At 38.8% G+C, this 27,507-nt stretch overlaps 2 protein-coding genes across 8 annotated transcripts in view; one reads left to right on the top strand and one right to left on the bottom strand.

The window, feature by feature from the left end:
• Positions 1–9,681, top strand: part of PHF3 (PHD finger protein 3) — a 56,094-nt gene extending 46,413 nt beyond the window's left edge. For all 7 annotated transcript variants that reach the window (XM_064508629.1, XM_064508630.1, XM_064508631.1 and 4 more), the window contains 3 exons: positions 132–221; positions 4,096–4,291; positions 6,626–9,681. In XM_064508629.1, coding sequence (XP_064364699.1) covers positions 132–221; positions 4,096–4,291; positions 6,626–8,814 — 2,475 coding nt within the window. In that variant the 3' untranslated portion in view covers positions 8,815–9,681. The remainder of the gene's footprint in view (positions 1–131; positions 222–4,095; positions 4,292–6,625) is intronic.
• A 3,125-nt stretch (positions 9,682–12,806) lies between these two features.
• The window catches only part of EYS (eyes shut homolog), a 909,330-nt gene continuing 894,629 nt past the window's right edge, over positions 12,807–27,507 (bottom strand). Inside the window, exons 47-48 of the mRNA XM_064508633.1 lie at positions 25,736–25,897; positions 12,807–15,000 (exon numbers count right to left, since the gene is read on the bottom strand). Of these exons, the coding sequence (XP_064364703.1) occupies positions 13,805–15,000; positions 25,736–25,897 (1,358 nt within the window). The 3' untranslated portion in view covers positions 12,807–13,804. The remainder of the gene's footprint in view (positions 15,001–25,735; positions 25,898–27,507) is intronic.

The following is a 27,507-nucleotide window of genomic DNA, read 5'->3' on the forward strand; positions in this document are numbered from 1 at the left end:
TGTTTCTTTCTACCGCTGTAAATTCTACTGATGTTTTAAAATTTATAATTCCAGAACTTTAAGAATTAAGTGTATTTTGAATACATGAAATAGATATGTTGGGTTTAGATTTTTATTATTCTTTCTCATAGGATTTACCTGATAGTATTCAAGTCGGTGGCCGGATATCTCCTCACACCGTCTGGGAGTATGTAGAAAAAATAAAAGCTTCAGGGACCAAGGTAAGAAATTTTATATATTGAAAACTTACTATTTAACACACTTCCTATTCATGCTAAAGATCTTTTTCTCCTGGAACATTTGCAAAACAGAAAACAATTTGAGGATAACTGATGGTTATGTTGAATGGGGTAGATGGCAGCTGGTGGCATTCATTCTTTCTGTTGAACCATAATGTTTCCCTTTGACAGTACTTGTATTGCTTTGAGACAGTAATTCATAATTGTGTGTTTGAACCCCACTTCATATGTGTTACATTTTATTTCTGTACTGTTTCAGTATGTAAACCCACCTTGGTGGCCCTCTGCTGGACTTGTTTCACTGTGTGCTTGTCTTCCTTATGCTGGGGAGCCCAAAACTAGACACGGTTCTCCAAATGTGGTCTCACAAATGCTGAACAGAAGGAACTGATCATCTCCCTTGGCTTGCTGGCTACTCTGGTTGTAATAAGCAGGATGCAGTTGGCCATCTTTGCAGTGAAGACCGCTGCTCATTTGTGTTCAGCTTGACAGTCTGGACCCCCAGGTCCTTTTATGCTGAGCTGCTTTCGAGCTGGTTTCGAGCCTGCTCTGGGGCATGGGGTTAGTCCATCTCCAGGGCAAGATTTTGCATTTACCTTTGAACTTTACAGGCTCTGCTCAGTCAATTTCTCCAGCTTGCAGAGGTCTCTCTGAATAGCAGCCCTGCCCTCCAGCATGTCGACCACTGTCCCCAGTCAGGTGTCATCTCAAACTTGCTGAGAGCCTTCTGTCCCATCTTACAGGTAGTAAGGATGTTAAACAGCATCAGTCCCAGCATCGACCCCAGAGATGCACCACTAGTAACCAGCTGCTGGCTGGCCTTGTACTGCTGATTGCAGCCCTTAGGGCCTGGTTGTCCAGCCAATTGTCCATTTGTCTTACAGTCCATCCATCCAAACCGTATTTTGCCGCTTTGACTATAAGGACATTATGGGAGACTGTGTCAAAGGCCTTGCTAAACTCAAGGCAAACAACATATGCTGTGCTCTGCTTGTCCACAGAGCCAGTCATCTCATCACAGAAAGCTGTCAGGCCAGCCAGGTGCAACTTGACCTTGGTAAGGTTGCTGTCTTGCCTTCAGGTACTTGCAAATGGCTTCAAGGATTTGCTCTGTGATGGTTCCTAAGTGAGGTGAGGCTGACAGATCTGTAGTTCTCTGCATCTTCCTTCTTGCTTTTGCTGGAGGAGGACATGATGTTTGCCTGCCTTCAGTCACCGGGAATCTCTGATTGCCAGGATCTTTCAAAGATTATCAATGGAGAGCAACCTCACAGTGGCACTGGCCAATTCCCTCAGCACTCTGGGATGCCTCCCCTCCGGTCCCCTGGTCTCGTGTATGTCTAGTTGGCCAAAGTGCTCCCAAACTCTTCCTCTGCCACAGCTAATGCTTCACTTCCCCGGACTGCTACTAGGCCCAGGGACCTGGGAGGCCTGAGCGGGCCTTAGCAGAAAGACCAAGGCGAAGAAGGCTTTGAGTATCTTGTTTTTTCCCCATGTCCTTTGTCACTAAGTCCCTGCTTTGTTGAGGAGTGTCCCCCCATTTTCCTTAGCCTTCTTGTTGAGATACACTCATGGAAGCCCTTCTTGTTTTACTTCACAGACCTTACTGCTTTTTTGACTCCTGTTGAGTTTTGGTGCTGAACTCCATCCCTACGCCCTCGGGCAGTGTCTCTGTGTTCCTGCTGGGTAGCCCATCCCTGCTTCCGCTGTCTCTGTTCTTCCTTCTGTGTGTTTGAGTTCATTTCCTTGTTTGTCCATGCTGGCCTTTTGTCACACACTAATCCCTGCACATTATAATGGACCATCTTGTCCTTTGAAGCTTTACAGTCTTTTGTAGAACGCTTTACCTTACGAGGCAGTCTCTCATGGAATCCTACCGAGAAATCTCTGAGAATGCTGCTCTCCTGAAGTCCAGGGTTGTAACTTTACCGCTTGCCTTGCTCAGTTGTCTCATGACTGCAAACACTGCAGGCTCATGGTGGCTGCAGCTGAGGCTGCCTTTGACCTTCATGCTCTGTATGACTTCATGACTAACAGGTCTGGTAGAATGCCTCCATTAGTTGGCTTGTTGATCACCTGCATCAAGAAATGGTCTTCAGAACTCCAGAAACTTTCTGTATTGCTTACGCCTTGCCATCTTGTCCATCCTGCAGATATTGGGGTGAGTTAGGTCCCCTCAGGAATACTAGGTCTGAAATTGTGGGGCTGCTTCTAGTTGTCTCAGAAAGGTTTTGTCTACTTACCTTGCTCAGGCAGTCTGTAGCAAACAGCCGCCACAACATCAGCTGTGTTGATATGACCTCTGATTCTTAGCAATGATAAGAGAGGGTCTAGGGGGTGCTGAAGCAAGGTGTATAGAGTCGGTGTACCAGCTTATTGGTTGTCTAGGCTTTCAGTGTATGCTCGCTCCTCTGCTATGTTCTCCTTCACATGTAATGATGATATGCCTTCTTTTAGCTAGTGAATGTAATGATGGCTTAAGGAGTGGTTTCAGGTACATGATGCAGTGAGATAGAGACACTGGTTTCCAGTTTTGTGACTTGAGGCCAACAGGCCAACTCTAGTAAATAACTTTCAGCTGAGAACAGGCTGAGATTTCACTTTATACCACTTAGTATTAGCTAAAGAGCTAATGGTAGTTAGCTTTCAAAGGTAGATCTGGTTTCCATTAGCTTTATATTCTCAAGGCTAGCTATCTTTGTCAAGAAGAAAACTGAGACTTATTTATGGAGGTAAGCTAAATTCTCACTTATTTCTTCCACAAATTTTAAGAATATCCTGTATATGCATCTGTGTGATTTAAAGGCCAGTGCATGCTCATTGCTGTTCTTGCAGAGTAAGACACTGTCCTAAGTGCTATTATAAGCTTGGTGTGTTGAGACTGTGTTATGAGATGTGGCTAAATTAACAAGAAATCTTGGGATGGAGAGACTTCAGGAGATGTGTTCTGGAGCGGTAGTTCTACCTTTTCTCTTAAAAAGGTACAGTAAGCTTGCTCCATGCCTACTCAGCTGTATTCAGGAGGAAGGAACTTTAGTTGTCCCAGTGAAGTCCACGTCATGGATTTTCTGTGATGAAATGTATGAATAGATATGAATATTCAAACCCCAAATAGGCTCCCTGAGCCACAGTTCGGAGTTTAGGTAGTGAAGTACCGAAATTATTCTTGAGGTCTGAGTAGCCATTTAATGCACAAAACTTTCCTACGATGAAGTACCTTTCTCTAATTTCTGAAATGGGGAATAACTGTGATTTAAAGCAGAAATATAAGATTATATTACTTGATAAGATTACATTACTTGATTTATGATGTGATGATGCTGTATGGTATTTGAGTCTAAAAATGCATTATGCTATATTAATGTCACTGTACAGAAGTAAACTACTACTGTAGTCATTGGAAGATGCATACTCCCTTGCTTGTATACCTAATTCTGGGCTTTGGATACTGGTCTTCCCTGAGTATTAGTCAGTATCTCAGACATGATAGACTGTACAAAATAAGGCTTTCTAGTAACATTAATGGCAGGATGGGAATAACTGCTTGGAAGCTGGCATTCTTCTCTAAAAGCTTCTTATTTAGCAGGCTAATATAAGATGTTGGCTTTTTTGTCATGCGCTGTAATGATTCCTTTGTTTTGTGCCGAAAGCTTCTCACTTGTTTTCTCCATTTTCTTGATTCTTTTTGGCCCTGTGTCTTCCCCTTCTGCCTCCTGTGTTCTCTGTGTTTTTGGAGAGGTATCTTCTCCTCTTCTTTGAACTGTACTTTTAAATGAAAAGCAGTCACTAAAACAATTACAATTTCATAGTAAAATATATGTAACCACCTTTTTTTTCTCTCTCCTTTTGTAAACAGGAAATCTGTGTAGTTCGCTTTACCCCTGTAACTGAAGAAGATCAGATTTCCTACGCTTTGTTGTTTGCCTATTTCAGCAGCAGAAAACGTTATGGCGTAGCTGCCAATAACATGAAGCAAGTGAAAGATTTGTATCTCATCCCTTTAGGCTCTTCAGATAAAGTTCCACATCATCTTGTGCCTTTTGATGGGCCTGGTAGGTACAGCAGGGAATTTGGAACTTCATTATCATATCACTCTCTAAAGAAGGGTATAATAGAAATTTAAGAGAAAAATAATTTCTAAAACTACAGTTAAAAGTTTTTGTGAAAAATGCCGAGGTAATCTATTCAAATATGTTGTGAGCATTCCTTAGTGTTATATTAGCTTCCTTTAAAAGTATTTCCAATTGTAAGATTATTTTGATACCCTAAAAAAATACTATTGTAGAAAAAATACTGAGTAACTGTTTTGTTTAGTATATTCTTCCCCTAACCCAGGTGTTACAGTCTCAGTAAATTCAGTGTTGTAAGTGACCTATGATAGTAATCATACAGAATTCCATATTGATTTTGTGACTTAATAGTATATTTAATTATTTGAAATGTACTGGTTCTTCACTACTTTGTTTTCCTCAAGTCTTCCAAATTAAAAAAAAAAAAAAGTCGGGGGGGAACCAGGAAAACTTAAAAATAGATAAACAGATGGACAAGGAAGAAATGATCCTGAAATGACTCTCGGTTGTTCTGCTTACACCCGGGTTCTTCTGTATCAATTTATTTTGGTTGTAAATATTTGTGGAGGATTTTTCTTTTTGAGATAGTCAGGGATGAAACTAAGAGAGGATAAGATAGAGCAAAGGGATGTAGAGAGAATTTAGCAATTGAAGGGAATGAGAACTAGAAGTAGGTAAAGGTGAAAGGGAAATGGTTAGATATAAAATGAGAAAAAGATAGGAAGTAGATTCATTGTGGATGGGGCAGCACTGCACATAGTTTATTCCCAACAGACTCTTTTTGAAGGTAATTCAGTTAACGGAAACTTCTCTTGGGATATTGTCCAGGTCAAATGCAGTGATGGTCTTCTGTGTTCCTTTGAGTCCTGTGATGGTGTGTCCTTTAGAAAAGCATCTGGTGAACTGACAGAATACTCCTCAGGACTTACCAATACTTACCTGGCTCTGCTTTGTATGCTGGAGCGTTCCTAGAGTATTTCTGCACACACAGAAATCAAAATTACCCTGCACTAAGTAGCTTGCTGAAGAATTCTGTTGTGTGTTGCTCACTGCCAGGATGGAGACACAGGCCCTGTAGGTCTCATTTTACTCCGAACAGCTTTGATTTGGGCCATTTGAAAAATGGTAAAAATATTTTTATACTGACCAATGATAATGCACTAACTAAGTTTACATTCATATGGCCATAATCATCTACATCTACAAATAAAATTTTGGAAGAGCTTTATTTCACTGGGGATTTATCTATGCAGTAGAGAGACCCTCCATTTGTCACTTTTTGTCTCTTGTGCCCCTTTCTGTAGTAATGGATCTGGCTTTACAGAAGTTGAAAATTTCTCAAATCATTATTAATTTTTAAAGTGTTTACCTGATTTTACATACCTTTAAATAAAGAGGTTGACCGCCTTTTCCATTTTTATCCAGATGATCTTTTTAGTTGTTTTCCTTTTTAGGTAGTTTATCTGTATTAAAAATCCACCAAACCAAAAATGGCCTTTTGGTACTGCTCAATGTGATGTATTACTGGACCAGCTAAGCATAAACTTGTGTTATGATGTGCTGGATTCAACTCAGTAGAACAAGACCACCGTCTGGGGAGAGGGAGGGCTGTGTTTGTCCTCCCATCCCGCCCCAAGAATCTAAATTACTCAGAACAAAATACGTAATGAACAAATTTGCCTCTTGGGAGATGGACAATACTATACCTTGAAACACAGTGCCTTCCTGGAATGAGGGAAGCATTTTGGACAGTCATTCTAGGTAAACCTTTGAAGAAATATGTCTAACACAAATTGATTAGGAGACTGTGGAGCAGCAAGTATGCTATTAACATTCTTTTTGTGTTTTTTTTGTGTTTTGCTACCATTGTGTTAGCAGATTATAGCTATCTTAGTCTAACATGGTGTTTCATTTCTAATATTTTTCTTAAGTGACTAGGTGTAAACTGTCTTGTATTCTGTATTTCAAAGTTACAGTGGGTAACAGTGCTTGTTTAAAGCAATTTCAATTTGCAGTTCTTGAAGTCATAACTTTTATGTTGGAGTTACAATTTTGATTATTTTTAAATGTTTTATAATAAAAAGTATTGTAGCTTTTTTGCTGTGTTTTGTTGTCTTGCTTACTCTGCTCTGGGGATCTGTACTGTTCTGTAATCTTGCTGTAGTATAATACCTCAGTATGCTTTGTTCCGATTATTGATGGAGTTTTCAAAGTCTTATAAATATTATAGAAATCATGTGGGTTCTTTTTTGTTAAAATGATTGCTTTAACCAAAATGTAAAATAGACTATTAATTACTATTATGATTTTGTACAGGAATTGAAGTACACCGACCAAATCTGTTATTGGGATTGATAATTCGCCAGAAAATGAAGAGACAGATTACTGCTGTTGCAAGCGTTAGTAGTAGCTTTGTGGATGAAGTTTCTGAAAGTACTTTGAGTAGCTTGCCACCAGAGAAGAAAAGCAAGCCAAACAAACCTGACGTCTCTCATAATGAATTGGCACTAGAAGAAGAAGAAGAAAATGATTTTTTTAATTCCTTCACAACCGTGCTACATAAGCAGAGAAATAAATCTCAACAGTCTAATATAGATGATGTTCCTGCAGTTATTGAACCTTTAGTGGAAAGTACCAAACATGAGCCACCGAAGCCTCTCCGATTCCTTCCTGGAGTGCTGGTTGGATGGGAAAATCAACCTTCTACTCTGGAGCTAGCAAATAAACCACTGCCAGTGGATGATATTCTTCAAAGCCTGTTGGGTACTACAGGGCAGGTGTATGAACACAGTAAGTCAGAAGTGAGTCCCAGCGAAGACATACCATTATTAAATGAACAAGCAACCTTAAAAGAAGAAAACATGGATGTTGCCGATGTAACTACTGAAGCTGGTGAAACAAAGACTAGCTTGGATGGTCTACAAGAATCCACTAATGCTACTGTAACAGTGGATGCAGCAGCTGCTGCAGGGACCTCAAGTTCTGCAAGAAGTGCTGGAACTTTGACAGGCCTTAGTCTGAAGGGAAAACCTCCAGATGTTTCCACAGAAGCATTTTTGGCAAATTTATCTGCTCAGTCACAGAATAAAGAAACTGAAGAAAGTAAAGAAAATGATCCAAAGTGGCAATTACATGACAAGGAGAATGTTGCACAGGAAATCAGAAGGACCACAAATTCTAGCTTTTCTTCTTCTTCATCAAATGCAGGGAAAAAAAGCAATGAGAACAATGTTAATGTAGGCTCTGCTGAAGGTACAACTGCCTCTACCTCTAAATCTCCACCGTTTATTAATCTCAAAAGAGACCCACGACAGGCAGCTGGACGAAGCCAACAGACTAATGCTTCAGAAAACAAGGAAGGAGATGTTAGCAGAAATGAGGACCGACAAAATGTTTCAGGAAATGATCAAGTGGAATTAGAGAATAAACAGTCTTCTGGAGAAAAGGGCTTAAACCTGCATCAAGGTGATGCACAAGCAAATGAGATGCAGTATAGTTCAACTGCAACGAAAGCAGATAATGTATGTGCATCACAAGCAGAAGATACCAAGAACTTGCAGGAAGATACCTTGATGCAAAACATTGAAACAGTGAACTCATTTAGAAGAGGACCAGCTACAACTTCATCTCATTTTGAAACAGAAAATTCTTCTCGTTCTGAATTTATTTCCAAAATCCCAAGCCCTATTACAAGTGGTGGCAGCTTCTCATCTGTTAGACCTCCGCAGCACAATTTTCAGCATCCTAAATCTAATGCACCTGGATTTCAGTTTCAGACTCCTACAGCTCATAACTTTCCTCCACAAAACAGCCCTATGTTTGGGTTTCCTCCTCATTTACCACCTCCACTTCTTCCTCCTCCAGGCTTTGGCTTTCCTCAAAATCCAATGATGCCATGGCCACCCGTAGTTCATTTATCAGGTCAGCCACCACACTACACCGGACCCATTGCACAAGGGCTACCAGTGGCTCACAAACAATCAAGATTTTTGGGGCCAGACAATTTTTTTCAGAGTAAAGACAGCAGGAGACCAGAAAGACGTCATAGTGACCCTTGGGGCAGACAAGAACAGCATTTGGACAGGGGGTTTAGTAGAGGAAAAAACGATCAACACAGGCAAAGGTTCTATAGTGAATCCCATCACCAAAAGAAAGACAGACATGAAAAAGAGTGGAACAATGAAAAATACTGGGAGCAAGATTCTGAAAGAAACAGGCGCAGAGACAGAAACCAGGAAAAAGAGAGAGAGAGGAAGAGTAGAGAGGAAGGACATAGAGACAAAGAAAGATTGCGACCTCCACACAATGATAGGGGTTCTGATGGAAAATGCCCCAGAGAGACTAGAAATCCAGAAAAAAAGACCGATAAGCCTAAAACTGAAGAACAGGCTCATGAAAAGGATAAAGAGAGGGAGAAAAGTAGAGAGAAACATAGAGAACGAGAAAGTGAAAAGAACAGAGATAGACATAGGGACCACAGTGACAGATCTAAAAGCAAAAGGTAAAAAGATGCAGGCAGTCTTTCAAAATCCTATTTAAATAAACTGTTAGAGTAATGTCATAAAACTTTGTATAAAAAAAAGGAAAAAGCCTGCTAGGATTGTGCCATCTTTTTTTATTCAGTGTTGGTGTTTTGCAGAAACAAGTCTGTGTTTTGGTACCAATCACTGTACCAATACTCATCCTTTTTTTCATTATACCAACTATCACTAGAAGTAGGAGTTTAATATTTTTAAAAATTTTACATTGCTGTATATTCAAAATTTTAAAGATTTCTTTTATTAATATGCAATAAAGGCTTAGAAATTTTCTTAGCTGATGAAGTTGGCTTTAGTCAAGTATGCAATATAGTTGCTGCCTTTGGTAATTTGTGCTCTCTTCTGTTTTAAGATGCTCTGATAATTTTAAAGGTGAATTTCATACAGTAACCTTCTTTTTAAATTGCACTGTTTTTAAAGACTGTAGCAGAGCCTCAGAATCCACACACATTACAACAAAATATAATATGCTTGGTGGTGTGAAGAGTTCTTTTTAAATTATTCGGTAGTACAATAAAATAATTCAAGTGTATTTCGTTAGTTTTTCAGATATTTCCTAGGCATCTGAAGCAGTTTGTGACCAGAAATTGGAAGGCTGAGCTGCTTGAATGTTACTGCTTTAAACTGCACTTGTTTTAATAAGAAAACATTTTTTAAAACTAAATTCTTCAAAATATGATTTGTAGTAGTCATTTCTCCCATCATTTTCCATGCTTCAAAAACTTGAATACCTAAGCTTGTACATTACTTTGTGTTTTACTATCCTTTTTACTGTAAAATGTAAATATTTTAAGGGATATTTTGATTCTAAAATGATAAAACTTTCTCACATACTGTGTGTGTTTGATTTTGTAGATGTGAAACAGTAGGCTAAATTAATACGGCAAGCTGAGCGTGGAATGCCACGTTGCAGCTTTGCTTCTGCTTTATGGCTAGGTGGCTTTGGGTTTGGGGGGGAGGAAAGGGAGGGGCAGAAAAAGGTGGGGGCAGAGTGTGTGTACCTTTGGGGCTTTCAGTAAGTTCAGATTTTGTAGTGACTGACATCCACTGATTTTATTTATATATATATATATATATATATATATATATATATATATATATATATATATATATATATATATATATATATATATATATATATATATATATATATATAAAAAGCCAAAGCTCCTATTCTTACAGTTTTTCTTCAAATGCACTCTTCATCTTGTTATTTAAAGACAACAAAAATATGCCACCCCTGGATTGTTAGATTTACAGTATTATTTTTAGGTTTTCTGTTTACTGAAAAGCCTATTCTTTCCAGGAGGATCTTCCCAGTTTAACATCAGCCTAACTGTTAATTTTTTTAATTGTGAATATATTTAAAGCATTTAATTTGGAGATGCTGCCCATAGCTTCAGAGCCAAACTGATTAAAATTTAAGTCTTGCACCAAATAAAGGTGGCAGTAGACTTTATTCAGTAATGTTTCTTAGGCCCATAGTCAGATGATTCATAAGAAAAACCCTCAGTTTGTTAGTAATTAGAAGCAATATTTAAACTTTTAAGTTATTTGTAGCATGATAAAAAGATATGATTAGTCTGCTCCAAATGAATTCTTTGATTTGTGTAGCAGTCGTGCTGTTGATTATGTCTGGTAGTAATATGCACATATTGTGCTACTTAAATACTTACACCAGGTTTCTTTAGATATAAAAGTTCACAGGAGATGTAAATTTTGTACCACTTTATGTGGAATCTGGTTATTTGTAATGACACTTGTCAGATTTATTTTAAATGATGTATATTACTGTTCAGCCATTTTAAGAACGAAAACTTAAAACTAACAGGATCATCTGGAGACCTCCAGAAGATCCTTAGAAGACCCTTAGTCTTTCCACTGACTGTGTGGGGAAGGTAGGGAATTACTTTAGGAGAATTGTGTTGTGTAAGTTAGGTGTCCACGATGGTGGGCTGAATCCTATCCTTGATGGTTTGTGTAGCTTAGATTTAATACGATTTGAAATGCACTAATTGTTTTGATGTTGGATTAAGTTTTAAGTAAAGTGAGTAGCTTTTGCTTGTAAAGGTTTTCTTTTGACCTGTCCTAAAGTAGCCTCCTCCCAGCCCATGGTTACTCACAAATCTCACATTCATGAGCATTTGTGCTCTAGAAGTACACTGGTAGTGAAAATTGCATCTGCGCGTACTGAAGAGATCAGCATGCCCTCGGTCAGAATTACCAGAAGCATTTTGTTTAGAAAGAAAGTGTTGACATTTTAAAGCTTGCCAAGTGCTTAACTACCTGGCTGGTGCGTTTAGATCCCTACAAGTGCTGGAGCAAAACAGCCCTTCAGTTTCTGCTTGTTAATTTAAAATCTTAACAGAATTGTCCTTGTTTTCCAGAGTTTGGTCCTGGAATCTGAGTTGATATAATGGGGAATAAATCCCCCTTCTACAGGAATAAAGGGTGTTGTCTCCTCCCTTGCCTTCAGTCAGTCTCCCTCTACTCCTAGTGTTGGCTGGAAATGCTCTGTTTAATTGTTACTTGCTTTACACTTAATCACTGCTCAGCAAATAGACCGCAAAAAGCGGTGTGCACTGTTGGGGAACTGGCTGTACACCAGCAACCCCAGAGAGAAAAGGACAGATCCAAAACATGCTTCCTTCCCCAGCGCACGGCCATAAAAGGCCCTTTGAGGAAGAAGTGGAAGAGGAGAAGACTCGGCAGCCAGCTCACAGGCGAGACAAAGGCCAGGAGGGCTTCGCAAGCTGCAACTGCCTGTCAGGAAGCAGGGAGGGAGGCCGTGCAGCAGGCCGATCACTTGAGGGTTCAAAGCAGCTTATGAGGGCAGAAGGAACCTCATAAAGATGTTTGTCAGGTTATTAAAACGTCTTGGGGTAGTTCCATCACCCTGTCTCAATTAATCTTTGAGGAGTCTTTAACTAAGTGTTGGCAACAAATTTATTACCACACACAAATTATGGTTCAGTGGAAAGTAATGTGTGTCACCTGGTCTTTTCTATACCTACAGCCTCTGCTCCTGATTTGCTTTATGTGAAGAAAAGGATTAGTTACTTGTTCCTGAGCTGTATCCACTGAGGACTTACTCTGGGAGAATTTCCATGCAGCAATTTGATGGTTAAGAATGTGCTTTTGAGCAATAATAAAAAGGGAAAAGATAGAAATTCATCACTATTATTGTAAGCATTTTATTTATACAGTAAGCCAGCAGTCAAAATGAGAAATGTAAATGACATCCTAGATCTTGCGTTTAAGCACATTAAAAGATAACTGATTTTTCATATTTATTTTTATTGGTCACTAAAGTGTAGAATGTAACTGGGCTTTTTCAGAAGGAATAGAGTTTGTGCATTCATGTACTAAAGAGCTCTATTTGCTCTTGAGATTATGAATTGATGAAAAATGTAGTCATGGAAATTCAATTTACTGTGGCTAAAACCTTTGTCTAGTAAAATCTCAGGGGAACATGAGCCAGAAAGGTAGAGTTAAAGCAAAACAGATCTTTGTTTTTAATTTTTAAACTGTTAGGGATAATAGAAGTTACTTTTTATGCAGAGTGGTACTTTTCCCACATTTTAGTTGAAAGTGTTCAAGTATTCAAACAGGGTAGACCTCTGCTGGAGGACAGCAGCAGGCAAATATTTTTATCTGTGTAACAATTAATTAAAATACCTTTTGTGATCAGTGGCGTTAGGTAAAATTCAAGTTTATTTTGGTTATTCTACTTGCAGTCTATTCCACCTGCTGTCAAAAAGAGAAATTGGGAAGAGAATAATCTCTTTGTTTAAAATAGTAATAATAATAAAGAAAATCAGGATTCCATCAAATAATGTCAAAAGGGGACAACTTTCAGAAAGCTAAAGCAACCCAGCCAGTCACTCTTTTCTTAATCACAGCAAATTAATATTCCCTTAAGCCATTTTTCCTCTTTAGAAAGACATTACATTTTTGTCATAATAATAATATGCTTTTGACATCATGCAATGCCAGTATCTAGGCTGGCTTCTTGGTTTGGCCAGTGAGCCAGGCAGACCTCTGCTCTGGAACTACACTGCTTTCGGTATTTGAAGTAGTTCCCTGTTCCCTCTTCTCTGGCAGAGTGTGGTACAAGGGTGATGGCGAGTGGCTGGGCAAAAGGCAGAAGGGTTGGTACTGCTGCCAGCGAGTTGGTTTTGAAGCTTCAGCTAAAAGTTCATCTCTAATTAGACCATCATAACTATCCTTTCAGCCCTTAAAATCATTATTTTTTTAAGTTAAATATTCTAGCATGAAGACAGTCTCTATAGAATAAATTCTGCTCTTTTACATTAATATATATGTAATGTATAGAGACTCCAAAGGTAGGGAGAACAACTTCATTAGCTAAGCAGAGTCTTTGTGGACTTGGATCCAAGTTATTACAGATGTTATGTTTTTAAAAAGCTCTTATTTCTATAAACATGCATTTTCCACCCAAGTATACTTTTTTTTCCCCTCCCTACAAATTTCAGTTTTCACTCTTGGCCTTTCTATCACAAAATTATAAAAGAGAAACAATACATGTTAATAAAATGTAGAGTTTTGATGAAACAGGTAATTTGTCCTCATAAAATCAAAGAAATTAATACTTGATTGATTGTTGTTTCTCTAAGCTAATTATTACCTGTTTATCTGTCTACAAAGTTATCTGCAGCACAATAAATCAAAATCAGGCCCTTCTATTATTTTTAAGTAAATATTAAAAGGAATCTGTAATTAATTAGATGAGTGAAAGTAAAATGTTTGACTGCATTTTATATATGCTATTAATCCACGATGTTAAGAAAAGGAGTTAGAGTGCAGGGACAATATTACTAAGTTCTTTCTATATCGGTTCCTTAATCCTACACTGACAGCTATCACCAAGAGACAGAAGGAAAAGGAAATTCATCTAATTACATCAATTTTAAAAAAGTTTAAATCAGTTCTTCAATTAATTTCCATCATCTCCATTATAAATGTTATAACCTTCTGCTTTCATTAGCTGAATCTTTTTGGAATCTTGGAAGAGCACAACATCTTTAATTCTACCAATGAATTCCTGCTGAAAAAGCCCTGCAGTGACCAGGTTTACTTCTTTGCCAATTTCAAACCCACCAAAATAACAAATGCCTCCGTAGTTTAGTGCGGTGTATTTTCTTTGTGGATCAATATCTTCAAAAAGAATTAGATCCTCATCTAGATACACCTTAATACAAGTTTGGTTTTGAGCTATAGTAACAATATGCCATCTTCCACAACAAATGGAGTATTTGCTATAAATCAGAGGAACAGAGATTCTTTCTCCAAGATTAACTACAATTTTTAATGTTCCATTGGCAATACCAAGAGCAAGGAAATCATTGTCTTCATCTTCAGCTTTTCCCATCCATAATATTAAGCCTTCAGCTCGACTGGTAGTAAAATTTAAAGAAATACTGCTATGCTGGAGGTCTCTTTTTCCATAATGTGGATCTATGTATTTGATGTAGGAGCTACCGACAAACTTTGCTGTAAAAAATGTGATTTTGTTGTCACAGTACTTACCTGACCATCCCAGTGCACATATACAGATATATGAAAATAAAACAGGTTGAGGAATACAGAGAGCTTGAGACCCACACCTGTTTTGTGAACAGTAAATGGATTGTTCACATGTATTCCCTATCCACTGCTGTGGGCAAGAACAAGAAAAGCCCGAGTCCTCAACCTGACATGTTCCATTATTTTTGCACACTGTGTACCCACAAGCTGTTCCATCACAGTCACCGACGTTGGCTCCATCTTTTGGGTCGGTCACAGTAAGTTTCAGTTCTCTGTTGTTTATAAGAATTTCTCGTATACAGCCACTGAATCCTATGGGCTCATTTTCTGTTGCCATTGAATTGACAAGATTTAAAGAGGACACTCCTCCAACAAAAAAATCTGTGTGCGCGTCTAGAGCGTTCATTCCAGCAGTAGCTTTCTGAGTAATGTTGACACCGTCCAGGTCCAGGTAGCCTTCGTTTCCGACTCTTCCTGCTCTGAGAGAATGCCATGTATTTCCATTTGTATGGACTTTCTGAAAAGTCTGCAGGATGACTGTCTTGTCTCCAAGATTGTAGCGCAATTGTATAAATCCATTTACTAAGGATATACATAGAAAGTCACCTGTAGAAAACAGTATAAAATAGGGTTTTACTTTTCAGAGGAAGCTCACTGAGTAATAGCATATCCTTTAGTATCCTCGTGCTCTCATGCCCACACTTCCCCCATTCAGTAGTTCATTTTCAGTGGCCTTGTACCATTGTTATATTTAAAACATATAAATGGAAATGTTCCATGATGGCCCTTCTCATAGTTACTTCCTTCACACCTGCCCCCCCAATGGAAAATGAACTCATGAAGTTTTCTATTTTTTAAAGGAAAAAAAACAACTTTATGAAAGGGTCTGCTTTGGAGCACAGACTATATTACTGTTGGGGAAGGGGAAGTAGGATCACTTTGGCAACTAGGGGATGTCTGCTGGCGTTACCATGAAAAAGAATAAAGTTCTGGCCAAGTTAAATGCATGAATAACCTCATTTTCCATATGCTGAATAAAGTCTTGTTGGATTTGTCAGTTGAATGCACTGAAGAGTGTCTATACCAAGCATACTCTGTTTTCTCTGAAGCATCTTTTGCAACTGGGCTCTTTTGAGTTTGGTGGTCTGACAGCTGTAGAAGCTGATAAGCTGGATTTGTCTCCCCCCTGCCCCCAATCTCTTTCCACCATTTTTCATGCCCCCTCTGCAGGCCTCCATGGCATAAAATATTAGGATGGAGTTATCTTTTCTTGTACTCTGTGTTTCTGCCCTTACAGGCAATGTAAAAGGAGAGAATACCACTTTGAACTACACTTAACAAACATGAAATTGGGAAAGGTTAGGAAACAGGAGCTGGAAGGATGGTATGCAGGGCACGCATAGAGGCTAATAGGGAAAGGCGACAGGGAGGCAGAAGAGGACAGCACTGTAGAGCCTGTGCAGAGAGGAAGGCATTAGTCTTCAGACTTGATGTTTATCACAGTTGTAATGCATGATGTCTATACAATGTGCAAGCAAGGGTCACATTTTCTAACTTCCTGATATTTACTTTCACAATTTAACTTGTTTTTAGTATTACTTTTGGAACTTGTAGGTATGTTTTATTTATTAAATTTGTTTAAATAAATTTATCAAATTTAGATGTAAGCTTTTTTCTCTCTTTTTCTAATAGTAAAGTTTACATTTCCATGTAATATATTGCTAATGAAGAAATAACTTCGAATCTGGAAAGCAGAATTTTCTAAATGATTCAAGGATAGACCTGTTAGTAGAATTAATGAAGTTTTCTTTCTTCCAGTTTTAATTTTTGAGTAGGTCTAATCCATGAATTACATTGCCTTTACTGAAGCTGAAATTGAGTAGCTTAACTTACTGGAAACTTACGGGAGTCATTACAATTATAATTCTCTTTCGAGCAGTTGTCCCGGTTTACATGAATGCAGGGATGGAGAGGTTTGGGGGTTTCTGGCTGGCTGGGGCATGACAGAAGGCTGAGGAGAATGCTCTGTGTCCTGGCAGCACCAAGCCAACTGTTGCGGGGAGCTTCCTCCCAGATGGCTAGTTTGTATCTGTTTTTTCTTACCTGCCTTTAGTGTTCTTTTTGAGTACCTTGTTTGTTTTCCTATTTTTTCAGAACGTGGATATTTTTCCCTTCACGTGTGTTTGCTCTTGCCAAGTGATGTGGCTTCAAGCTTGTTCACTTTGCTGGTGTGTAGTTCCCTTTCCTGATGACTGTACTCATCTTCTCATTTGTTTGAGCAATGTATGTAACCTGCTTGTCTATTTTTTTGATCAGCCCAAAGGTAAGAAAGGAGCATCAGAAAAAGTTTCTGAACTACCTCTTTGGCAGGCTTCTGTCATCTCTCTGACTGAGATGTGCAGACTTTGAGTCCTCTATTCTTTGTTGCTTAGGAAGAAGGAAAACCTTGGCTTGGGACTTGATTGCTCATCTGGCCTGTAATCAGGAGCTGGAGAAGCTGAAGCTTCTCTCAGATTTCCTGGCAACGGGGAAGTTTTTGGTAGTTTTGCACATTCCCCAACAATCTGTCTCAGATGAATTAGAGAACAGTGGTTCAATGAGGTCTAGGAAAATATGGGCACAGTTTCAGGAGTCTTAAACTAGCCACAGTGCTTCTGACGTGGAAAAGGCATCATTAGGTTTGATGCTGAAGTTGATTTTGGAGTCCTAGATTACTTTTATACAAAAGCAACTCTGTATTACTACATCTGCTATCTACAAAGTTAGGGGAGAGTATGGCTAAGTGCTCTGGATTATGTTCTAGCACGTATTCGAGGCCTCTCAAATACTTCCTTCTGCTAGTTTTGAACAATAACAACAAAATTAACCCTCCAATATAAGCTCTCCCTGACACTATCAGGACACTTTCTTACTCTCCAAGTTAAACTCTTTTTTACAGATGACTTGCCTTTCTAGTCTTTGGCCAGAACAGCAGAGCATTAAAAAAAAAAGGTTTATGATATTAATGCTGATCCCAGAGTTCAGCTCAGTATTTCTCCATGAAATTTATCATGCCAATGGTACTACTCAGGGAAAACGTGCTGAAAATGTTTCAGGACTGGAATGCAAAGTGCTGTGTGCTCAGTATCCATGAAACTTTCTCTCAGAGCGAAGGTGAATTATGGGTGTCTCCATTCCTCTTCACTGTAACAACCAGTGATATTTTCAGCAGGGGACCTCTATATGCTCTGTGTCTGCAGGAAGAGTTGTACAACTGAGGCCTCTGCTGTGCCATCAGACTGCCTCAGGTTCTTTCTAGAGCTGCCAGCAGTGTGTAGGCTCAGCTCTTCACTCTAGATTTCTTATGAGTTAGTTCCAACTATAAAGGACGTTACACAGCAGCCTGGCCTGGCTCTCGTGATTATGCTGGTGAATGGATGCCCGCTGGACACGTGAAGAGCAGTTGTGGTTGCTATGTAATCTGGACTGTGGCTGTTGCAGCAAGCATGCTGCCAGGGGCTCCTAAAGCTACCAGTGCTAGATCCCACACCCAGGAGTCAAACATAGCTCTTCCCAACAACGTGAGCTGGAAGGGCTGGGGGAGAGGAGGCATGGTGAGGGAAGAAGCATTATTTCCTGTTTACAACCATGTGAGAGTTTCCCTAACTTCTCTCAGCCATGCAGCATGTTTTGTGTCTAGTTTGTCTTTTTAGTAGCTGCTAATAACCACTGATTTCGAGATCGTGACAATCAGCAACCAAACATCTCTCCAGGTCCGCATCGTACGGCTTGCATCACTGCTTTAAACAAAGTGTCTTTACCACTGAATTGCTCCTCTCACCTGTCTCAGTATGGGAGATCATGAAGCAAGTTAAATTAGCTGCCTGTTTTTCCAGGACAGGGTGTTGAGTGCACTGTTCAGGCCTGTCCCATAAGGCACTAATTGGGGCCAAAGATTTTTTTTGAGGAAGCTTGCTTTCATTAGACTTGAAGGCTCCTCAGTTTTCCTAACAGCAGACTTTGATCCCTACACTGTAGAAAATACAGTATACAAATAGGACACACAACCTAGCTTCTAGATTTTCAAATGTTCTTTCAACGTCTCTTGACTAATATGGACAATTTATCCTCATCAGTACGCTCACAAAACTGGAGAAACTATTGAGGTAGACATCCACATTCATTATTTTTGTTGTGTACTCAAGCCGTTGTGCGCCTTGTTGGATGGTGTGCAAGGAACTGTAAGCCAATCCATCTCAATAAGCTGGCATCCTTCTCTTTGGAAATAGACTACTGTAGCTTCGCTTTGTCTTGGAACTACAGCATGCCAAGTCACTGGGTACTGAACACAATTTTGAGTGGTCACAGTATTCAGTTCACTTCTGATGCACTTCCCTGCCTCTCTAATCTTCCCTATTTTGCCAAGATAAAGTAAAAAGTTTTTTTATGGCCGAAGTGCTAAAAGATTGTTTTCCTGCCTCTCGGGAAAAGGGGGTTTTACAGCAGGTGTTGCCTTTAAGCAAGGAACTATTCTGGACTTAAAATAGCACCTGTACTTGCAAATCCAACTGAGGGTTTCACCAAGTGCATAAAAGTTAAAACTGTTCCATCTCAGATAAAGTGGTTCATCTCTCTATCCCATCGTAGAAGGCAGCACTTCCAAAACAGATATCAGTGTTTCTTCATCACTTTAATTTTCAGGGTTTCATAATGAATGTGCACAGGTTTCATCTGCTCCCGTATCAGATTTTAGAGTTCACAGAAGCCAAGTCAACTCTAGGTCCTGAACAGTTAGTACCTAAAACTGGAGTTAAAGAAAGGTTTCCTATAGGTTCATCTGACAACTACTGTGAGATATGGGCTATCTGTGACACTATCTGCTTATATGACTTCTTATGACAGATTCTCAATGCATCACAAAAAAATTCAGGCTTCTCATTGCTCTGAAAGATGCCCCGTAGCTATACTGGTTACAATCCAACAATAAAGTTTCAAATTCTTGCAATGCCCTTTCATTTTCAGCTTCTATCTAGAAATACAGAAGTGTCTGTATGTTCCTAAGTTATCACAAGAAACTCATCTGCATGGTAATGTGTCAGAGCTCAGTATAGTTAGAAATGCATACTACGAATGTTTTTGATTTATTTTGAGACATCCTGTTCATGGAGAAGCACTACAGTACATAACAAATGAGATGGTGTTAAATTTGGATATCTCTATTGGGGAAAGTTATGTTCACTATTTAATATGCCCAATGACAATGTATTTCCTAGGAGGACTGAGTGCACTCCTAGAGGATCTCAGGCTGACAGATCCTAAGTAGGATATCACAAATGCTACTTTCAATATTCCTCTTCCACGTTCTCTTCCCCATAGTCACTCAGTCTACTCTTGTGTGCATAAAAGGCAAAAATCTTTATCAGTTACAGTCCTGAGTTTATTTTTATACCTCCCTGCAAATTAGTTTGTACTATCTGCCAGATTTAACTTTGAGCTCTTGAATGAGAAGTTGTTATTACATTAACACTAGCGCTTCCTGTCAGTTTTTAAGGCTGACAGGGCTTCCAGAGCATCCTTTTAAGTAACTTTAGAAGCAGTGGATGCAGTCTTCTACTGAGTGGCATTTTCCATTTTGATACAGCTATTTGGCTCCAGGGTTATAGAGACGCAAACACCTCTCATGAGTCCCTGTTTGTCAGAAGCTCACTGATCAGTTCCTGGACTTCTCAAGGTCTATGTTCCTTTATGAAGACTCTTAGGACATCTGATACTTGTCATTTATTTTTTCTTTTGCTTCTAAGCAGAAGCCTATATGCTATGATATTCTGCTGGGGGCAGAGGCCTTAGCTGAGCTCAGTGCCCCAGCAACCTCTGCAGGGTAGGTATCCCAGAGCTCTAGGCAGTGGTTTCCTGGTTGCAGACAGCTGTGATCTCTGGTCCTTCAGCCATTCTGGAGCACTGAGGCAGCATCTCTGAATGTGTATTTGCTTTTATTATGATACACTATCTGGTCAATGGGTGTTACAGAAGTTTTCATGAATAGGCATTTTTTACAGTGACTATTTCCTATTGCTAAAGAAGAATGGTGATTAGTGATTTATCCAGGGTTTAAGAAAGTTAAGTATCTACATCTACATGTTCCTGCTCAGAATGTTGGTAACAGTTAACCTTATTTCAGCTGCTGACAGGTAAAAAGGGTTGATAACAGTAAGTCAGTCTTGCAAATATTTTATTCTTAGGATTCCCTTCCATATAGGGTTTTTCTGTTTATCTTGCCTGTGGTATCTTCGGGTTTTACCAAAGTGCTACCAGTAGGCATGACCCATTTCCAGTGTCAGTTTTCTTGAATATCTCAGTATTACAGTGAACACTTGAACCTTTACTCTCATAAACAATAACATTCACAGGAATCATTCTCAGTTAATGAAAGGGAAATCTCTTGCTCTAGGTTGGTTTCAGTATATGCTAATCTTCATTTTAAGCTGACCTGTGTAAGCCACCATAATAAGATGCCTGTCTCTCCAACAGTATTATAGTCTCTTTTTGGTATGATGCATCCTACAACCATCACAGCTCCAGATATATCTTCACTCACTGGTATATCCTGCCTTATTGAACTCAGGTCACTTTCCTTTCATTCTTCCTTTTCTCATCATCCTTTTCTTCTTGGTTTACCTTTCATCCTGCTATCCTGTACCATTATCCATGGACCCAAATCACATCCTCCTCCTATGCTGTAACCCTTTATGAAATCTTCCAGAAGCAAAACTTTTCTCCTCTAGTAGAAGGTGAAAGAGCCACCTCAGCCTACAGCTGAGCAGCTGTGGCCCAGGAAGGCAATGCATTGTGGGCCCCACACAAGAAGGAACCTAACTGACCAGCAGCTACCCTTGACAGCTGGTCTGCAGAGCATTTCCAAGAGCCAGAATGAGGCCCAGGACCAGGGAAGGGAAGCAGAACAAAATAGGGGGGAAGGGGAAGGCTATGAACAGGTAGAAGAAGGGAACAAAGGATAGAGAGATGAGACAAGCCATACTCCCACCTTTCTGCAGCCCCTGGACTTCCTGCCACTAATTACTAGCAAGTACTTCAGCATGGCTGAAGCTTCTGTTACTCTCAGCTTCAAATTTGGTACCTTATGTTGCCCTCCTATTGACTATAGGGTTTGGTTTTTTTTTTTTTAACCTTGATTGTGTATTTGTCATGGTCTGAATGCACACACATAGTTACGTATTGGTCAGCTGTCAGGTTATAGCAGCTTGTTGCAGCTATTGTAACTTGATCTTGTATCTAGTAATGGCCATAGCACAGTGCCTTTAATGCCTTGGCATTCAGAGGCACTACTTCATGGTTGTGCTTTCATGGATTAATACAAAATGATTCTACATACCACCTGTTCTCAATCCTGCATTGTCAAGTCTGTAAATCTCAAATCATGTAAAAAATCACTGTGATCACAGCTGGATCCTACCTTTCCCTTGGAGCATCTTCGCAGAGCAGAAGGGCACAGGTGTGATCAGGAACAGCCCTAGTTATATAGTGATGTGCATATATCTAGAAGAGGTGGGCTATTATTCACATGCAGGTTAGACTATTCAGCCTTGCTCTTCAAAAATGCTACTCTCCTTGGTGAGCAAACCTTTCTGCTTCATTTAGACAGCATCACCCCCCTGGCATACTTCAGCAGCTAGGAGACACCCTCATCGAGCAACCTTAATCTGGCTGCTTCATTTTTGGTTTGCCTGACAGTGGCAGAGTAACAGATAGCAGCAGTACTTCACACACAAAATGCATTCCAGGTCAATAGGGATGACTGCTCTGCCACAAAGCAAGCAGAACTGTTGCCTATCTCCACTGCTAATTTTGTCCATGCAAATGATTCCAAAATTATCAACAAAGCAGAAAGTATGTCCCTGTTGGCTAAGGAAATAGGGCTGCCAAAAGAAAAGACTCTCTCCTAAAAGTGGGTAGATAGTCAATTTGTTTTTGACTAGGAAAGCAGCACTCCTTCTTATCGGGATATTCCAGCTATTCTGAACATTTTCAAAAGATGTTAGTGCAATTCTGTGGCGTGATTCGGTTTCTACAATACACAATGTCTTATAAAGCATGCAGACATCACATAACCACGCTCTCCATCTCATTCTTATTTTCAGGCTTTAGAGTTTTTTTAAGCTGAAATTCCTTAAATTTCAGGCATTAATGTTTCTAAACTTTTCAGACCAGGTAGGCAAAACAGCCTTATTTATGAAAAAGATTGCTGGTGTTGCAAATCTTGGGTATTAAACATAGTGTGACTCATCCTATTCTGTTTATTCACCTAACTTGCTTCTTAGTCACTCAGTGTAACTGTTTTTCACCTTGTAAGGCAGCAAACCTTTCTGTCACCCTAGCCTGAACTCTAGAATAGTGCAGACAGTCTGCAGCCTATTCCACCTTTATTAACAAGAGTAAAGCTTCATTAATGTTATGACAAAAAGTTCATGCTCCTTCTTTACTGCTTTTTACCTACAGCGCCGAGACCTTCAAGTATATACGGTGGCCCTATGTAAATTATATTAAATTATATGCTGCTGAAGCATTTGAGTAGCATCTAGATAACCCTGTCTGAATTAAAGGCTATTCAATGGATTTCTCACACTTGCATTGGCAGAAAGAAGATACACTAAGCTGGAGGGAATGTGAAGTGAGCTGGCCTTCTACCAACATTTTGAGGAACTCCATAACAATGCTATATTTTTTTCAGAGACCTCATTCAGAAACATTGCATATAACTGTGTATATCTCCAACATCTTTACCTTCCCTGGTATAAGACAAGTAATTGAAGTGGTGTGGGAGACCCTTTGTCTTCTATCTGCAAGTTTCCAAATTAAAATATGCACACACAGCTCACTTGCTCGTTTCTTCAGCTTATTATTAAAACTAGCCACTTAAAATTCTGCCAGACTTTCGAATTACTTTCTTAGGAGCTGCACAAAGGAATTTTACCAGACTTAAAGCCATGAAACACTTCCAGAAACAGCTGACAAGGCAAAAGAGCCTATGATTGGCAGAATTACACGGAATTCTGCTAGTAGAAAAGAAAATGACTGATAAGATGCCTTCCATTTTATGCCAACTGTTTAAATGTATATACTGAAGTGATTACACTCTTAGAGGGGCAGAGACTGGAACCAGCATATCAGTGTTTGAGTGGAAATTCTATCCAAGTATCCACCATTTCTAGAAACGTATGGATTGTTCTTTGAAAAGAACAAAACAAGAAGGAAATGTTTCAAGGAAAGCCTCATGGTTATTTCTTCAGCAACTAAACATTTTTTTCTGAGGGGAGGACTTTCTGTTTTGGCGTGTGTGGTCCCTTGCAGTTGGCAGGGAAAGTCCCGGTGTTGCGTTTACATTTGGTAACAAGCCACTGTATAACTATGCTACTGTGACATACTACAACCCAGTCTCATTCCTAAATTAGCTGCACATTCAGAGCTCATTTCTTTCACAAAAACAGCATTGTTTAGTGAGAAAAAAGAACAGAGAATAGAAATGTCCCAATTATTTTCTACTAGACAAGAATTTTAGAAAAAAAAAACTTGTCATTTAGACAATCAATTTATTAAACCTTACATAACTATGTAGAAGAAAAGGCTTTCTATAAAGTGCTTTGTAAACTAATCCACAACAGAAAGCTCTTTCGCATCTGCTGGCTGCTAAGAATAATTCTGAGTCTTTCATCAGTCTAATTCTGTCTGGATTTGATAGGATTATATGAAGGCAAATGTAAAGAGCTAGATGATTAGCTTTTCCTAAATCTTTCAGAACTTCAGCATAGTAAAAATGGGAGTAGGAAAGCTGTAAAGCAATCACATTACTCTACAGTTGACTGCTTTTGTTCTGTTTTTGTTTTGAAATGAAATTTGCATGGCTCTAGACACAGATTTTAAGAAAATACTCCCTCCTTTGCATTCACTATTGGCAATAGAACCAGGGCTTGTTCATGCTAAACCACTCTTAGCCCACGTTAAACAGGCTGCAGAATCTCTGATGCTTCCAATGAAATATTTAATTTCTTTGTATACTAGCTGCTTTCATGACCTTTGACTATGCTGGGGTTCTTTTGAGAGAGAGCCTTTTTTCTTTTCTATCTTTCATGGCCCATGTAATGCTTTAGCTTACAAAAGACAGAACTATTCACAGCATATCAGAATTTGGCCTGTAAGTGATAAAAGTATAAAAGATTCATTGTAGAAGACATGAGTTCTTTGCAAATAAATATATTTGTATTTCAGATATTCCATATATTTTTCTTTGTAACTGCTTCTCCGTAGGTGGCTGTAACTAGAAAAAGGCAAACAGGAGGTACCAGCACTGTATTATGACCCTATCAGTCTTACCTAACAGTAGCCTGTTAAAACGTCTGTGTAGAGAATAAGAAGGTGGTAAATTGGGTATATCTGTGTGTAAGCATGTGTGTCTGAATATGTTTACTGAAGTGTCTCAAACCTTTAGGCTTTGAACAAATAAATCTACAGGTATCTGATAATTAGTTAAATGCTTTTTTTTCATCATACAAAGCCCTATTTTTGCATAACTTACTACTTGATACAAGTGGAAAATTTCACCACTACTCCAAGATCATATGTTAGTAATAGTGCTTCTGTTCAAAAACACGCAAAACCACAGAAATGCAGCATAATATATGTTAATAAAGTACATTACAACAAATTTACACCTTAGAGACTAAATTTAAAATATATTTACACTGGTTAGCAAATTATGTTTTCTTGTTCTGGCTTAATGTTTAAAAATACTTCCATAAATAGCAGAAACACTGTATTTAGATATATAGTTTTTTTCATTTTGCATATCTGGCAAATCCAAACCTGCATGTTTTGCATACTGCATCAGCAAACTCCTCAGCACTATATAATAAACTCCTGATGAACTTCATTAGCTCTCTCATAGTCAATTCGCTTTCCCTTGATTTCAGTTTGATCAGTTTTTATATTGTTTTATTCTTCATGATTTTAAAATATTGGCCAAAACCCCAGATTGTGAATCCTGGCATAGTTGCACCAAAGCTATGAGAGCAGTATCAGTAAATGCCTGTTGAAGATCTGGTTGCAATTACTCTTCAGTTGAAAATGGTTTGTTGAACCACTTCATTAAACCTTTGCTGGCCTTGGACTCATCTGAAATTTTATTCCACATGTTCATTTGCATGCACTTGATTATTCATACAGTTCAAAAGCCAGCCATAATGGACAATGAACTACATATTGAATCATTAATGAATCACTTGCATGTACTACTTTTCTTTTTCAAGAAAGCATCTGGGTGTATGATGCTAGCCCACTGGTGACTGCTTACCTGACTGAGTGCTCAGACGCTGTGCGGTGTAGAACAGGATACCCTCTGGAGAAAGAGGCTGAAACTGTAGCTTGATGTGGGTCTTATGTCGGATATAAAAGGGTGCAAATGACATCCATGATGATTCATTACTTCTGAAAGATGGATCACTAATGGAGATAGCTGAAAAAAATAGAAGAGAAAATATCTTTTTCTGAAAGATATTTTGCGAGTGCTATGTTATTGTGGCACCAGTTATCGCCAGATATTTTGCATAGGTCACAAGTGCTGTGCATAATACTTTCACATCTTCCCTTTCTAAAGGCTAAAAATAACCTAGATACAGAAGAAAACTTACATAATAGCAAATCAATGCCATTCCATTTTCTGGGTGCCTTATTTTCATTAACAATCAAGCCCATAGTTGTCATGTGAAATAAACATAATCTTGTTAGCATTCACTTTCAAATAAATTTAATTTTCATGGTCAAAATTTTCATTGTTTAAAAATTCAAATGCAATGTACTTTTTGAGGATTCAGAATAAACAATTATTTCTTCAACATATAGATAAAAACTTTAGTAGAGCATTTTTTATGATCTGCTTTGTATGTCAAGAGAATGTACATTTTTAAGAGGAATATGTCCATTACTGGCTGCTGATATTTATTTTAGGATAATCACACTGGGCTCCTCGATAGTTCAGATTGTCCTGAACTGTCCATACTGAGATGGAACACTTTCACAAAATTACAGCAACGCTATAATATACAGTTTTGAGCTATACACAACATCATTTTGACTTACCTCTTCTCTCAGTGCTAATTGTTCATTAGTCCCTAATAAGGCTTGCTAAACTTCCTTCAGCCAAGTAACAAATACTTATACTTTCCTATTGTGTTTATGTCACATGGAACTGTTTCAAATTTTTTTCTACTATAAAGACACTATTATATATTTGAGATATAATTATGTTAGTTAGGAGATAATTCATTGTTGTTAAAAGTTTATTATTAGTAGTTTTTTGTATTTGTTGTTTGTAGCACCATATTGGAAAAAGTCAAGCTATTTAGATGTGCAGAGTACTTTCAGACCTCTGCATGATGAACACTTTTTACTACTTAGTTAACACCAGAACTAAGTGTCTGAACCGTAAGTGCTACACCCCTCTCTTTTCACAGTTTGCCTGCTGAAGCTATGTTCTTTCTGTTCAAAGAGATCTACATCTTGCTTCATTTTGGTGCCCCCAAATCCATGGAAGTTTTAGAGTAACTTGCCTTCAGTCAAATATGCCTTCAAGATGTCCTTGTAGTGCACTCCTAGGCCACCTTATGTTACTTTTGCAGATTCCAGTTTTCTGTATAGTATCTATTGGTGAATTCACTTGTCATCCAGTTGTACCTTGTACAGCCCATCACAGATGGCCCTTAACTCTTACACTGATGTGCAGTAAGCACATCACAAGATTTTGTAATTGGCGTGTTTGTCATATTACTGCCCTCATAATAGGATTCAAGGTGCTCCTTGCGGACTGTTTACAGCAAACAGATGCACCATTCTACAAGGTCCAGCTCTCACACCTGTTATCGATATAATGACTTGAGGATGCCTCTTGATCAGTTCATAACAACACGGCTGGTGTTTGTGTTCATTTCCCCCCACTCTGTTACAGTGAATACCTGTGAGGAGCGAGCATGGATTTAAACTCACAAATTCTCAGTAAATCTAAAAGTAAGTTCTGCTTTCCAGAACACCAGCTACAATGGATTTACGAAATGGTCTAACTCTCATCAG

This window comes from Dromaius novaehollandiae, chromosome 3, assembly GCF_036370855.1.
Source record: "Dromaius novaehollandiae isolate bDroNov1 chromosome 3, bDroNov1.hap1, whole genome shotgun sequence".
In the NCBI taxonomy this organism is placed as follows: domain Eukaryota; kingdom Metazoa; phylum Chordata; class Aves; order Casuariiformes; family Dromaiidae; genus Dromaius; species Dromaius novaehollandiae.